Here is a 16143-nt window from a genome sequence, read left to right as displayed (position 1 = left end):
ATAATTAATTTCGTTTAAAAAACGATATATAGCAGAAATCATAATTGAAATATATTAACTTATAATATTTTAAGTTTTATTAATTATTATTTTAATGTTTTTTCTAGTTTTTTTATTTATTTTTTTACTATTTTTTTTGATAATAAAATTATTTTTTTATTTATAATAAAGATTCTTTTGTGCTAACTTTTGTTTTATTATTGTATATATTGTTAAATTGAAAAAAAATTAGGCAAAAATAAAGCATTAATCAACAATAAATAAATTTTAAAGAGAATAACGAGAAAAAAACTTATTAAATATGGATTGTGTAATTTATTTATTAAATAAGTTATAAATAATTAATTTAAGTAATATTTTTTTTGTATTTTTATTAATTATAATATATATATAAAAAAAAAAAAACTATATAAAAAAGTAATTTGATTTAATTAATTCATTAAAAATAGAAAATATAATAGTCTTCATAATTAAATAAATCTAAATTAAAAGTATTTTTTAGATTTATAGTTTGTTTTATTTTTATAATGATAAAAATATGAATCTTAGCAAAATATGTGGTTTTATTTAATTATTTTGTTAAAATTTTATAGATGTGATTATATTTATGTTATTAAATAAATTATTATCTATCATATTTAATGATACATTTTTTAATTATTTAAATAAAATAAAATTAAACTAATTATTATACTTTTTTTATAAAAATATATTTTAATAAACATAAATTTATATAAAATTTTTAAATTTAATATATATTTTCAATAAATTAAAATCAAAAAATTCAGAATGAATATTTAAATTATTATTATTATTATTATTATTATTATTATTATTATTATTATTATTATTATTATTTTTACTTAATTTTCATTAGTTCTATAATATCTTATATATTTTACTAATTTGAATTATTTTATTATGTTTAAATTTAATTATCATCTTCAATTTATTCCTAAGATATTAAAACATTTCTTTTAACTTATCTTTTGATAACACCTTTTTAAACTAAATTTTATACAATTTAATTATTCTAGCTTATAAATCCTTACATTTATTCTCCTTACTTAATTTCTTCAATGCTATTATTTATTTATAATAATTTACTTTATACTATTTTTTTGTTTTATTTTGTAATAAAACCATTTAAATCCTTTAAACAATCATTAAGTAGATCATATTTTTGTAAAGATTCCTCAAACCAACTTCCAAACTAAATATCATTAAATCTTAAATCTAATAAAAAAACACATCCCCAATCATTTGCGTTTCTAATAACTCTCCCCGCACATTAATTAACTGTTCTTATAGCCTCTCCTTAATACCAATCTTTTCCAGAAAAATTAACTCCGAAATTCTTATCTAAATAATCTTTTTTTATTTAAACTTTCAAATTGTTAAAAGGAGGGTAAGGAATTCCCACTATAAATACTGCTCTTGCAAACTCGTTCGAAAAATCAATTCCTTCTGCAATTTTTCCTTTCGAAACGGCAAAAAGAATGCTTCCTTTTTTATTTTCTAGACAGTTTTTTTTATATATGTTTAATATTTATTACACATCAATGTTTTTTTCTTCAAAAAATACACTCTTTTTCTCCTTAAGTTTCTACATTATTGCATATCTCATATTACCTGTCCATAAATACTTACAGCTTTCCAAAAAGCTATAAGAAGGTACAAATATAAGTACTCCATTTGGAATCTTGCTTATTATTTCTACTAGAAGAGTTCCTAATTCGAAAAATATTTATTCATTTTTTCTCCTTTCCCAACCAAAATGAAGGCTTCCTTTTTCCCAATTTTTTAATATGCATGCAAAAAGTTATTCTTTAGTATTTATTATGTGTTTGTTTTCCAATTTTATATCAAATTTAATTCCTTATAGCTCTTTTTCCCAAAAAATAAATGGTTTTAATGTTCCCGAAGTAAAAATAAGGTTATAAAAAGATGCTTTTTCTTTCATTTTTTGGATATTTAATCCCGCGTTTAAACATAAATAATTCAAAGTAATATTTTTGGGGTCTTCTTGGTCAAAATAAAGCTTAAAATGAACTAAATTTTCATTTTTCTATGTTTTTATTTCCCAAAGTCCTTCGAAAAAAATACCTAAATTTTCCAAATTTTATACATTTGTTAAATTTTAACATTCTTTGGTTGATATTTCGACCAATTTGATATATTAGTTTAATTTCTATAGGCTAAATTCACCAGTTTTTGTATCCAATATATTAAATAATTAATCACCTTCATATATATTATTATTCTAATTTTCGTTTTGGAGAAAAAGCTTCATTTTTTGTATTAAATTTATCAAAATTTATGTTTATTCGATTAAATTTGGCTTTTCTTTTAGTAAACTTTCAATATCTTTTTCGGCTGAACATAAATTTTGATAACTTAGAGTTAATGAAAAACCTTCTTCTGCTGTTTTGGGAATATTATGGGCTTCATCAAATATTATTATTGTATTTTTTAAATTTATTTTGTTTTAATTTTATAAATATCTATCTAGTAAATAATTATAAGGAAGAAATAATAAATCAGCGGAATTTTTAGTTCTTAAAGTATAATAATATGGACAAAATTAATTATTTTCTCCATCTTTTTTTAAATCTTCAATATCAATAATATTCACTTTTTGTTTAGTTTATTCTTTTAAACCTCCTTTGAAAAAAGAACACATATTCTATTGTATTTATATATATATATATATATATATATATATATATATTATATATATATATATATATATTTATATATAAATATAATTTATAATTTATAATTTACTTTATTGATTGATTTTTAACACATATTATTTAATATACTACCTTATAAATATTAAAAATCTTTTTTTATACAATATTAATCTCGTGAAGCATATACTATTGTTTTTGGTTTATAAATTGTTTTTTTTAATTCTTTATTGCTTATTGAATTTATGAATGTGTTCGTGTGCAATATATGATTCTATAAGGATTTTTTTAATCTGGTTATTCATTTCTTTTCCATTTTAACCATGCTAAACTAGCACATAATAATGAGAGAGTTTTTCCTGTTCCTGTAGGAGATTCTAATAATGCATTTTATTGATTATTTAAAGATTCTATTACTGCTTACATGTATTTTATTTATACATCATATGGCTTATGAGGAAAATACACATCGATTTTTTCACTTATTTTACATCTATGATGTTTTGGTTGCTCTTAGAGATTTACTTCTATTGGATTGTTCTCTAAAGGGACATCTTTTTGGAATTAAATTGGCGTTTAATATGAAAGTATTTTTTTAGGCTTTTTTTACATTTTTTTTGTTTTTTTTTGTTTTTTTTCTCCACTTATATTTTTTATTTTTAAATTTTTATTTTTATTTTTAAGTATTTAGTATTGGTTATTTTAATATTTGAATTATTTTTATCAAAAACCAACTTTTTATTGATATTTTTGTATAAAATATTTAGATTAAAAATTATAATTTTATTTCAAATAAAATAAAGTATTTTTTTTTTTATAAAATAATAATGTCTGGTGCCTAAAATAGAAATATTTTATATTTAAAGTTGTAAGTATATTTATTCGTATTACTTTTCATATAAAAAACGAATAATTTATTAAATTTAGTTTTGATATATAAATATTTAGTTAATATTTTTTTTTAAAAAAAATAACAAATAATTAATTTTAAAATATAAATAATTTTTGTTAAAAAAAAAAAAAATGAATATTATATAAAGCCAAAATTAATTAATAAGCATTGATTAAAAAATTTTAAGTAAATTATTAATAATTTAAGCATTAAAAAAAATAAAAAACACATATAAAACAAAAGAAAAATAGGATGAAGAAGAAGATAAAATACTAGTTAGAAAAGATCTTCCAAACATATTTTTATTAATCCTCTTATATATGTATTAAGGCTTATTATTGAGTTTTTTAGGAGATTTTGTGAGTAATTATTTAATATAAGAAAAACATATAAAAGGTAGATAAATAGCCTCATTAAATTCAATAAATTGGCCTTTTTCATTTAAATTTTTATATGCACCAATAATAGATACATTTTATTTTAATGGATTTGGGCGTAGAAAAACTTATATAATTCCATCTTAATTATTAATAACAATAATATTTTTTATTTCTTCATATTATTTTGAAAATTGGATGGAGGAGATAAATATTTCGAATATAACAATAATAGGTTTTATATGTATTTTTTTAATTACAATACAAGACATATCTTTAGATGGATGGAGTATGACTATTTTACATGAGAAGAATGTTGCTTTTGCAAGCTTTTGTTAAAGTTTTGGGTAAACTATTGGAAATGTTATTGGATATTAAGTTTTTATATATTTAAGTGATAGTAAATTATGCCATAATATTTTTTCTTATGATGGGGCTATTTTAAAACCTAAATAAATGTGCATTTTTATTAGTATTTTTGTTTTTTTTGGGAGTTTATATATTCTATTTTTCAAAAAAGAAGAAAAAATATTTAAAAAAGAAAGTTCCTGTTAATAATTTAAAATAACATTTCAAAATATTAGGCTTTTCTTTTTAAATAAAAATATTTAAATGCTCATTTTTTTCCTACTTAGTGTTTAGTTTGGTAATATTTGTATATATATACCTTCAGGAGTAATTCTGCTTTAAAAAAAGTTCAGTAGATCAGTTTTGGCTACGATAGAATTGTGTATGATTCCTGTAAACTAGATTTTTGCAATATATATAACTAATATTTGTAGATAAAAAAAAGAGTTTTAATTATGGTTTTATGCTTTTTTAGCAAATTGTATTTGTAATATATTTTTTTTTGCTGTAGTATATTTTTACGAAGAAGGATAATAAAATAAATTTATTGTTCCTTTGTCTATTATTTTTATTCTTAATTCTAATATTTCAACTGTATCGTTTGTTTGCTTTTCTGCTTTTTTTCTAAGAATTTGTGATTAATCTATTGGAGGAACTTATATTACGTTTCTTAATTCATTTTCAAATTTCGGATCCTTTTGGGGAGTTATCTTGGTTAGTTTATTTATTGAAAAAATAGATTTTTATTATTATCTAATTTTATCACTTTTATGGAATATTTTTGTTATTTTTTATTGGAAGAGTAGAACTATTCAATTATAAAATGCTGATAAACTAGAATGGAGTGTTGATTAAAGTTAATTAATATATTCTAATTAATGATAAAAATATATTTGAAATACTTTCTATAATTAGGCTTTTTTCTATATTCATTATTTTTATTTTTTATATTTATGAATTGTATATACATTTTTAAAAAATTTTAAAGGAAAAAATAATAAAAATTATTCAAATAAATTTATATGTATTAAAATAATATTTATATATTAGTCTAAAATAAATTAAGCATGTTGCTTTATTTTTTTAAAATAATAAATCTTCCGAAAAAATTTTAATTATATTCCATTTTTTATTATAATTAGACAAAAAAAAATTACAAAAAAAAATATTTAAATAAAATAAGAATTTTTATGATAATTAAAAAATAATTCGCATAAAGTTTATTCAAACTAATTAATCAGCAAAGCTTAAATATAAAATTAAAAAAAAATTAAAGAAGAAATAAATAAATAAATAAAAAAAACATTTAGAATAAATATTTATTATTATAATTAATAGCTTTCAAATATTATAATAATAATTAGTCTATTTTATTAATAATTAATATAAATCAAAATATAAATAAAATTTTGTTAAAAAATTTTGTTAAAAAATTAAATAATTTATTTATAATATATCAGGTATTTAATTTTTTTTTTTAAATATTGATATTTATTAATATATATATATATATGAATTATCATTAAACAAAAAAAAATTAAATTTTAAAAAATAAAATAATAAAATTAAATAAAGAAAAATAAGAAAAATATAAATAATATAAAATATAAATATTCATTAAATAAATAAAAATATATTAATATATAATAAATAATAAAAATTTAATAATTAAAATAATTATTAAAAAAGTCTATGTATTATATTTTTTTTAAATTATATATTATATAATTAACATTTTTTTTAAATATATAATTAAAATTAAAAAATATATTATAGATCGAAATTAAATATATACTAATTATATATTAGATATTAATTTATTATTTTTTATATATAATAAAATTTAATATTATAATTATTATATTAGAGAAATTTTCTGATAAATAATTGGTATATTTAAATATCTAATAATTATAAAATATTTAATATGTTTATATATTTATATATTAAATTATTATATATTTATATATATATATATTTATATATTTATATATTTATATATTTTATATATATTTGAAAAATTCAAATGCATTTCTTATATCTTTATTAGTTTTTATTTGTATGAAAATAAAAAAAATTATAATATAATTAACTTGAATTTCTCTTTTATATTTATTTAATTTGTTCATGATCATTTCATACAAAAATTTATTTCATAAAATTTTTGAATGGATATAATTTTTTTTTTGGATTATATAAAATTTAATTATCTATTGATATGGATGAATTAAATAATATTTTCTTAAATGTTTTTTTATTTTTTTGTATAAATATAAAAAAAATTAATATAATACAAAAGGCATTATTCATATTTCTCAACTTTTTTGTTTGTTTGTTAAGTATTAAAAAATAAAATTGCAGAAAAAAAATATTATAAACTATATCTAATACAAAAAAAAATAAGATTTTAATATCTCATTTATATACAAAATAATAACTTTTTAAATATTTTTTAAAAAACAAAATAATCAATTAAAAAATAAAATATAATATAATAAGAATATAAATATATTATATTTAATAAATAACATATTAATTATATTTTTTAAAAATATATTTTTAAAAAAATTGAAAGTAAATTTTAAATTTTAATGTCAAATGTAAAAATTTTCGAATTTTATTTTTATTGAATTATTTTATTTAAAAAACTTTAGTCTGCTAGTTAAAGCTATGATTCTTATAATATTAACGAAAAGTATTTATTTTTATTTTTTATTTATAAATAAATGTATATTTTCATTAGGGTTTTAGATGATAATATTATGAGCAAGTAAAATAAATTTAAAGGTTAAAATTAAATGAAAAAATATAAAAAGTCAAAAATATGCTAACTTTATAGAAAACGATTATATAGATTTCAAAAATATGAATGAAACAACTAAGGTTTTAACAAAATAAAACAAAAATAAACAAACAAAAAAATATGAAAAGATAAAAGATTAACTTCTATAATTAAATTAGAAAATATAAAATCAAGAAGAAAATAATAAGTAAAATCTATATATAGAAAATTATATTAACTGTAAAAAATATGAATAAAAAAGACAATAACTTATTCATATGGAAACAATAGGAATGATGACAAAATATTAGTTAGTGTTTATTAAATTGGAAACCTTATTAAATAGATTAACAAACATAATTGAAATAAAGTACTTTTTTTAAATAAAACAAGCATTAAATTAAATATAAAAAATTGATTAAAAAAAAGCAAAATAAATAACTTTATAAATATGAAAAAAATAAAAAAAAATTATATATATTAAAAATAAAATAGTTGAAGTTTTTAAAAAATATATCAATTATAGATAAAAAATAAACATAATAAGTTCATATAGACAAATAAAAATGCTTTATGACTCCAAAAAGCAAAATTCCCTTAATTAAACAAAGAATCTTTTTTACATAACTCAAAAGAAATTAACTAGAATGTGTGATATAATAAAAAAACCAATAAATGGAATTATCTAAGATGTCTTTATTTAAATAATGATGATTTCTAAAATAAATTATCACAAGTTAAAGCTTAAGCTAGAACACATGAAAATAAATAAAGAATTCTTAAATATAATATAATAAAAAGATGAAGAAATTCAAAAGTTAAATATTCAAAAAGAATAATTTTATTTGAATATAAATATTCTTAAATCAAAAGAAATTGAAAATTAGCATACTATTTAATTAAAAGACTAATCAATTTATAATTTGGAATAAGAAATTGAAAAAAAATAAACCAAATAAATTAGTTAATTAAATATATAGTAATCAGTTCGTATTTTAGACAAAAAAGTAATTTATATATTTTTTTAAATAAAAAAAATTATCTATATTATATTTTTAAAAAAATTAAAAGTAAAAAGATTTGGAAAATGAAAAAATTATCCTAAAAAATAAAATGTATACTGGGGAAAATAATGTTAACTTATTTTTAAAAGAAATAAATGAGTTACTAGATTAACATGAAATTAGCACAAACATTTGCTCTGATGATAAATTTTCATTAAATAACAGTAATAACTTATGTAATTTAATTAATCCTTTTGTTTAAAATTAAGAACATTAATAAGAAAATAATAGTAATAATTTAAATAAAAAATAAAAGAATACCAAATATAGCTAAATATATAGCTAAATCTTATGAAAAATCTTAAAGTTGGTATTTTAAGTTAAAACTCGAATTTTTAAAATAAATTTTGATTTTTAATTTATATATTATAGAAAATTTAAAAAATAATGCAATTTTTAAATTAAGTATTTTTTTTTAAATATATATATATATATATGATCTATTAATTTATTTTTTTAATTTTAGAATAAATATAATCAAAATTTATATTTATTTAAAAAATATAACCAATGCGTAATACTTTGTAAATTTTATTGAAATTTAATTAAATTTTTTTAGTAGCTTTATTAATTTTTTTTCAATTTTATTTAATTACTTTTATATGTAATTATAATTTAAAATTAAAAAATAAAATGTTTTCTAAAATATTAAAAAAATAAAAAATATTTATAAATTATAAATATATATGTTTATTTTTCTTTCTTTTTTTTATTTATAAATTCCTTTTTCAATTATGAACGCAACTTTCATATGTAGGAACCATATATTTAATATTAATAAAAGCATCCTATTTTTATAAAAAATATTTATATTTAAATATTATATAAAATTATAATACTTCTCCTCCAGTTTATTCAAATAATTCTAATGTTTCTTAAATAAGATCGCCTAAAGTTAATTTTTTTCTTTAACCATAATCAATAAAATCTCCAATATTCATATTTTTATTTTTATATAAATTGAAAATAGGTAGTATTTGTCTATAATATGGAACCTTTTAAAAATATAAATATATAAATAAAAATTACAAAAAAATAATATATATTACCAAAGCCTCACCAATCATATCTCCACTAACAACTAATTTTTAAAGAATTTTTAATAAAATTCCAATGATTTCCGGGTCTCTAGTATTTAATCCAGCTTTTTATTTTTTTTTAAAAAAGAAGATATATATAAAAAATATTAAATATTTTAAATTATACTTTTAATAGGAATAATCAATTAAGGGATAACAGGAAGAATTTTATTTGCACCTTTTTCAAGTAAATCATAAGTACCTAAAATAGCAAGAAATCTATAAGGATCCATTTTTTCTCTTAATCCATCAAAGAAAATAGGTAAATAATGATGATAATCTAATTATTCAGGTGATATTTTCCAAATTATTTTATTTACAGATCCTTAATGATCTACTTTAATAGGTAAATCTCCTCTATCATAATATCTTCTGAATTCAGACAAAGGAATTGATCTCTAAACAAATGCTCCGCACTAAGGTTATGGCGGAAAACAAAATTATTTATGAGGTAATAGGCTTGCTGTTTTTCCACCTGTACCTTATCTTAATCCTTAAAACTTATCTATTTTTTATTTTTATATTATATATATATATTTTTTATTTTTTAACTTATAACTGTAGCAGCTTAAGAATCTTCATGTATTGGAGTGTGTTTTTTTGGAGCGATTTTTTTGATTTGCATAAATTCCTTTGGATAATCCCCAAATGGAGAATGAGGATTTTTTGGTGCAAAATTGTTTTTCCATGGCTTATATACTGCATTAGCAGATTTAGCTAACATGCTCTTTAAGTGATCTTCTACAATTAATTAGGAAGCTATGTTATCTTTTTTAAGTAATGTTTGTTATGCGTTTGGTTGATTTACTTTTGGAAGCATTTTTTAATCTATTTTTTTTTTATTAATCTATTTTTTTTTTTTTTTTTGAAAAATTTATATTATGCTTTTTTTTTATTTATTATATATATAAATATATATATATATATATATATATATATATATATATATATATATATATATATATATATATAATATATATTTTTTTCATTATATAATTGAAATAAGTTATATAAAAAAGATAATTTTTTTACATTAGAAATTATGAGAGTTGATATTTTTTCATATATTTTTTTTAAATGCTATTTATATAATTAAGACTTATAATTAAATAATTTATAAATCTATTTGTATTATTGAATACTTTTAAAGGAATATGTATTTTATAAATGAAAAAATAATTATTATAAGAAAAATTTCATTAAATTTATAAATAAAAATAATTATAAAATATAAATATATTATTATATATAATTTTTAATGTAAAATTTAGAAATAAATTTTATTCTTAATTTTTGTTCTGAAACAGATTATATTTAATAAATTATTTAAAATCAAAAATATTTTTAAACACATAAAAATTTTATATATATATATATAAAAAAAAGATATATTAAAGTCTTCAATTTAATTGTAATAGTTTATTTTATAATTATGAGCTTATTTTTAATTCATATTCTAAATTTTTTTCTAAATTATTTTGATAATATAATAAGAATATTTATTTTAATTACTGATTTTTTAGTATTCACTTAAAAGCTCTTAATATTAATCTTTTAATATTTAACATTATGTTTATACAGATGAATTATCTAATTTTAATTTTTTTATATCTTACTCTATATAATTTTTTTAATTTAATAAAAATATATCTTATAAAATTTGTACCATATTAATCATGAGTATGATATTTTAAATTAGCTTTTTAATCAAAAGCAATTTTTTTCAAATTTTTTATTTCTTTTTATACTAAATATTCGGCAGAAAAATCATTTTTCAAATAATTTATTGGTTAATTTTTTTTATTTTCTTTTTAAGTTTATTAAATTCTTTATAAGTTTTATTAAATTTCATTTTACGAAATGAATTATGTTTAATCTATTTATATACTCGATTATTCGTTAATTGTTTAATTTTCTTATTATTTTTCTTTAGGTAAATTATTTATTCTTTAATATTTATAATTTAATTTGTTTATTTTTAATTTATTTTTACCTATTTATTTTTTAAGGACTTTTTATTGATATTTAACTACATTATTAATATGAATTTATATGCTTTTATTAAAATAATTCATTTTTTGTAAATGACTATTTAAGTTCATAAAATTCTTATGAATAACAATAAATCTTTATTTATATTATAAATTATTATTCATTAATTTATTTTATATTATATTTACACTTTTTAAATCTTCCTATAATTTTTAAAAATTTTTATTATAGAATTCATATTTTTAAATTGTTTCTTAAAAATCGTAATTATTTTACTTAATTTTTTTTTGGTGAATAAAGGTTATTTTTGAATAAAATTATATTTATTTTTAAATTATATACTGAATATGTTTCATTTTTATATAATTCTATTTCCTATGTTATCCTAGACAAAATTTATTCGATTTTTTCATTCAAATATAATCTTTCATTTAAATTGGATATTTTTTATTTTTATAAATTATTTTCTATAAAATGAACATTATTATTAATATTATTTTGTTTATTTTGATAACCATTACATATAATTTATTTTATTTATTTTAAAATAGGATAATTCTTAGTAAGAGATTACTACCATTATTCTAACTACTATAACAATGCTTGATTACTAAATGTATTTTTTTAAAGCATTTTTAATATTAATCAATTTTTTGTTATATAAAAGTATTTTTAAATAATAAGAAATTTTAAAATATATATTAAATTTTTGATAATAAAAAAAATTTTTATATTAAAAAAAAAAAAAAAAGTTCATGATTTTTATAAATTTATTTATTAATAATTATGTTATAAAAACAAAAATATGTTTATTTTTGTATTTCATATAATTATGTTCTTAAAATGAGTAAAACCTAATGTACAATACTTCTTCATAGGTTCAATAAAAGCATTTATATTTAATATATACTATTTTATTTTAATTAAAAATATATATATTTATAATATAAAAATATATCTATTTTACAGGATGATTTTCACAATATAAATCGAAAATTATCTATTTAATACAAGTAAGCCTATTAAATTTATTAAGTCCATAAACATTATCATCATTTTCATATTAATCAAACCAGCTTTCAACCTAAAAAATTAATTACTATTTATTAAAAAAAAAAAAAAAAAAAAAAAATTTAAACCTAATTAAATATATTTAATTCGATATATCCACTATTGCTATAAAAGTTAAGATTTTCTTTATAATTGTTTAATTCTTCAAGAGTAGGTATTTATGAATTTAAAAGAATAAAAATAATCATAATATCCTTTAAAATATTTTTAATTATATATATATATATATATATATATACAAATATAGTATATATTTATTTTTACTCTATAATCAATTTTATCATCATAAATAATTTATTTAAAATTCTATCTAATATTAGATACAACATTTTTATGATTATCTTAAATAATTTTAGGTATATTTTTAGATTTTCCTCTTCTTAGGAGCATACTTTCGAAATTTTTAAGACTAATAATACCTCTTTTATCAGAAAGAGAATAAATTTCTATATTGAAAAGAATTAAAGAATAAATAGTGAATTTATAATGTAGTATATTTTAACAAATTTCAATAGGTTAAATTAAAGCAGGAGTTTAATTGTAACAATTAAGAACCTTTTTTATATATATTTTAATTAATCATATATTCATTTATATATATTTTTAATTATATTTTTTTATTTTGTTTTTTAAATAACTTTAAATGTTTCAGAAATGTTTCTCGTTTAAATATTAAAAGTTTCAATAGGCTTTTATTCTAGTATATTATTTTTAAAAGCTTAAATTATTTCATATACTTAATCGTTTTCTTATTTAATTCCAAAAATAATCCAATCATCCATTCTATAATAAAGCGCGTTTTCTATAATTTTAACTTCTTTAATTCTGAGAATAAGTTAATATTTTAACATAAAGCCTCTAGATTTCGCTATATTTTTCTATAATTCACTTACATTTATATAAAATTCATTCAAATCTTAATAATTTGATATCTAACTAGATATCTATGGTTATTAATTATTGTTTTAATTTCCTGAAATAGTTTTCTTTTTAAAAAACTTCTAACGAATTTCTTCTATTAAATTTTCTATATTATCTATCTTATCAACATAGCATTAAAATAAATCTTCTATTCTAGGAAAGTTATTATCATCTTCATTATCTGTTAAATGTGAAGGCTTTTAACCTTAAATATGATCTATTATTATGACATGTTCTTATAGGTCATTTATTGGTCTTCCTTCTAATATATCTTATATATAAAGAATCATTTCTAAAATGTCTTAAAGCTATTTTATTTTTATTTTTTTTATTATTATTTTTTTATTTTTTACTAGGTTTAGTTCTATTTAAAATAATCTAAAATACATTTAATATATTTAATTGCATTCTTAATCAAACCATCCAGAAGAAATTATATTTTTTCTTTCTTCTACTGATTCGTTTTTTCTTTATTTTTATTTTTGTTATATTTTTTTTTAGTAGATATAATTTTTACTTTTATTCTATTTAATCCCATAAAGATTCATATAATTAATTTAAATGTTCATTAAGTTATTCTTTTGTATTTTAAAACCTTAACATTTCTTGATTTTCTTCTGTAAATCTATTAAAGTTATCTTAAAATTTATTAATTTTTAACTATAATTATTTTAATTAAAAAGTAAATTTTGGAAATATCTTTTTTTTTATAAAAAAAAAATACCTATTTATCATCAGGTTTTTAAACAATAGAAAGGAATTTTTATTAAACATCTTAAAATCTAACAGATAATAACTCTCTATGATTATCAATTTTGCCTAAACTTTATTTTATTTCTCTAGTGTAATTATTTTAGGCTTATAACCACATCTAAAAAACTATTTCTAAAAAAATAAGTAAATAAAAAAAAATAGAAAGTAATAAAATTACTTAAATTATCTAATTAAATACTATGGAAATATCCTTATTATTATTATTATTATTATTATTATTATTATTATTATTATTATTATTATTATTATTATTATTATTATTAATTATTATTATTCATTATCAATTTACTCTTAATTATTTTTATTTTTATCTTATTTTTTTTCAGAATTTTAATCTTAATTATTTTCAGAATTCTAATCTTATTAGCATTTTTCCAATTCTTATTATATTTTTTCATACTCTGTTTTCTGAATTTCCAATAATTATTAAATTTTTTCATCTACTTCTTATAAAACTTCATGTTTGTTATTTAATTTTATATCAACTAATGACCTAAATCCGTATTCTTATATCCCATAAGCTTCAAACCATTCTTTTAATTATTCTGTTTTTTCCTCATATTTTTCATTATATTCTTTTATCTATTAATTTTCCCAATCATTACATATTTAAAGTCTTTCCTATAGTCCTTTTACATCTAAAGGGGGTGGATTATCTATTAAATTATAAATTTCTCCTGAAACAGGATCAAGTCTTCTATTTGAAGATCTTCTAATACTTTCTTCATCATCAATATTTAGGTTTACAATTAAATTAAGACCTCCTTTAATAATTTTTTGTTCAACTTCTCTCACTGAAGGGTGTAATAATTATGCTATGTACTCTTTTAAGCTTTCTCCTTCTTAATTAAGTCTTTCAGATTCAATAATATATCCAGTTAGTTACTCTTCCAATAATTTTGCTTAATTAAGATTTTAAGGGAAATTTAATAAAGCATAACCTTGCGAAAATTCAAATGTTTTAGGCATTTATATGATTTTTTATATTATTTCTTCTGGAGTTGGAGTTATATTGTCTTCTTATTCAGATTTTTTTTAGTCTTTCCCTTTTTTAGAAGCTTTTTTTTTTAATTAATCTTCTAATTCCTTTTTTATTTAGGCTTGTCTATCATTTTCTTTAATTTTAGCTTATTCTATTAATTATAAAATTTCTTGTTTCTATAAAACTCGGAAAAGTTATTTAATTTTAATCACTGCTGCACAAGTTAATGTATAATCAGAATATTAAGAATTTTCTTTTTAAGCTTAAATACCTAATTCTTTTAATTCAGGATTTTGCTTTTTTTCTTCTTCGGGTTATCCACCTTTTTTTTATTCTTTTTTTTTTCCTTTTTTTTTATCGTTTTCATCTTCTGGAGGTGGAAATGCCTTTTATATAATATTTTTTTAATTTTTTTGTTTTTTGTTGTTGTTTTTTTTACGTATTTTATTGCCTCATCTATAACTTAGTATACATCTATTATTTCTATTTAATATTTCTATTTTATTAAATTAACAATTTGCTTTTTTCCACTAAACTTATTACCTATAATTGATATTCTTAAAGGCATATAATCTGGCAAATCTTCAGGTTTTGTTTTCATATCTAATTTAGGGTATATTTTATCCAAAAGTTAAACTAAGAAATCTCCTAATATATCATTATTAATAGGCTTTTAATTTTTTAATATTTTATTATATTCTTAAAAATATATTTGTTTTTTATTTTACTTAATTAAATATTTGATATTCTTGTTAATCAAAATAGTATAAAGGTTACCATATTTATAAATTATGATAATAATCAAAAAAAGCTTAATTTAAGAAATTCTCTTATTCTTATATGTTTACATTTAATTATTAATCTAAATCATTTTAGTTAAACATGGTAATATTTTATTCATTATTCATATTTTTCCCTTCTACAAATTTATGTAAATATTTTACCCAAAAAGACATTTCTACTTAAATAGAATCTATTATATTTTTTGTATTTTTATCAATGTATTTAAAAAACAAATAAAATATATTTATTTATATTTTTAACTGTTTTAAATTTAATTTTGATAGGATGCTTCAGTTAAATCAAGTATTTATTCTAAAATATTTTAACAAATATTATTATGTTTAAGTCTTTTTTATATTTTATCCTCTAAGTTTATTTACATATA

General features: G+C 16.4%; 2 protein-coding genes across 2 annotated transcripts, besides 29 other annotated features; both read right to left on the bottom strand. All coding sequences in view use genetic code 6, as the record gives it.

The window, feature by feature from the left end:
- Positions 1 to 72: 72 nt before the first annotated feature.
- Positions 73 to 136: a microsatellite.
- Positions 137 to 696: 560 nt separating this feature from the next.
- Positions 697 to 739: a microsatellite.
- Positions 740 to 801: 62 nt separating this feature from the next.
- Positions 802 to 858: a microsatellite.
- Positions 859 to 2696: 1838 nt separating this feature from the next.
- Positions 2697 to 2767: a microsatellite.
- A 537-nt stretch (positions 2768 to 3304) lies between these two features.
- Positions 3305 to 3331: a microsatellite.
- A 1984-nt stretch (positions 3332 to 5315) lies between these two features.
- Positions 5316 to 5355: a microsatellite.
- Positions 5356 to 5452: 97 nt separating this feature from the next.
- Positions 5453 to 5477: a microsatellite.
- A 236-nt stretch (positions 5478 to 5713) lies between these two features.
- Positions 5714 to 5745: a microsatellite.
- Positions 5746 to 5832: 87 nt separating this feature from the next.
- Positions 5833 to 5877: a microsatellite.
- A 20-nt stretch (positions 5878 to 5897) lies between these two features.
- Positions 5898 to 5977: a microsatellite.
- Positions 5902 to 5971: a microsatellite.
- Positions 5978 to 6228: 251 nt separating the features above from the next.
- Positions 6229 to 6321: a microsatellite.
- Positions 6243 to 6323: a microsatellite.
- Positions 6324 to 6847: 524 nt separating this feature from the next.
- Positions 6848 to 6877: a microsatellite.
- Positions 6878 to 8093: 1216 nt separating this feature from the next.
- Positions 8094 to 8166: a microsatellite.
- Positions 8167 to 8760: 594 nt separating this feature from the next.
- Positions 8761 to 10083, bottom strand: IMG5_166540 (hypothetical protein). The gene is made up of 5 exons (XM_004030122.1): positions 9788 to 10083; positions 9363 to 9740; positions 9206 to 9300; positions 8996 to 9151; positions 8761 to 8944 (listed from the first exon to the last, which is right to left on the bottom strand). Exons 1-5 carry the CDS (start codon positions 10053 to 10055, stop codon positions 8885 to 8887), a joined length of 957 nt encoding a protein of 318 aa, XP_004030170.1. The 5' UTR covers positions 10056 to 10083; the 3' UTR covers positions 8761 to 8884.
- Positions 10055 to 10097: a microsatellite.
- A 38-nt stretch (positions 10098 to 10135) lies between these two features.
- Positions 10136 to 10215: a microsatellite.
- Positions 10216 to 10440: 225 nt separating this feature from the next.
- Positions 10441 to 10478: a microsatellite.
- A 562-nt stretch (positions 10479 to 11040) lies between these two features.
- Positions 11041 to 11083: a microsatellite.
- An 812-nt stretch (positions 11084 to 11895) lies between these two features.
- Positions 11896 to 11958: a microsatellite.
- Positions 11931 to 11970: a microsatellite.
- Positions 11971 to 12049: 79 nt separating this feature from the next.
- Positions 12050 to 16141, bottom strand: IMG5_166530 (hypothetical protein; the record flags this gene model as incomplete). The annotated part of the gene is made up of 10 exons (XM_004030121.1): positions 16020 to 16141; positions 15704 to 15948; positions 15415 to 15645; positions 13944 to 15361; positions 13573 to 13879; positions 13305 to 13527; positions 12563 to 12744; positions 12367 to 12492; positions 12195 to 12311; positions 12050 to 12136 (listed from the first exon to the last, which is right to left on the bottom strand). Exons 1-10 carry the CDS (start codon positions 16138 to 16140, stop codon positions 12050 to 12052), a joined length of 3057 nt encoding a protein of 1018 aa, XP_004030169.1. The 5' UTR covers position 16141.
- Positions 12129 to 12193: a microsatellite.
- Positions 12143 to 12193: a microsatellite.
- Positions 12511 to 12552: a microsatellite.
- Positions 13531 to 13569: a microsatellite.
- Positions 14185 to 14274: a microsatellite.
- Positions 14297 to 14358: a microsatellite.
- Positions 15297 to 15331: a microsatellite.
- Positions 15298 to 15331: a microsatellite.
- Positions 16142 to 16143: the final 2 nt, after the last annotated feature.

This window comes from Ichthyophthirius multifiliis (assembly GCF_000220395.1).
Source record: "Ichthyophthirius multifiliis unplaced genomic scaffold scaff_1120509251241, whole genome shotgun sequence".
Classification (NCBI taxonomy): domain Eukaryota; phylum Ciliophora; class Oligohymenophorea; order Hymenostomatida; genus Ichthyophthirius; species Ichthyophthirius multifiliis.
Note: the sequence above shows the minus strand (reverse complement) of the source record. Positions and strands in the feature narration are given on the sequence as shown.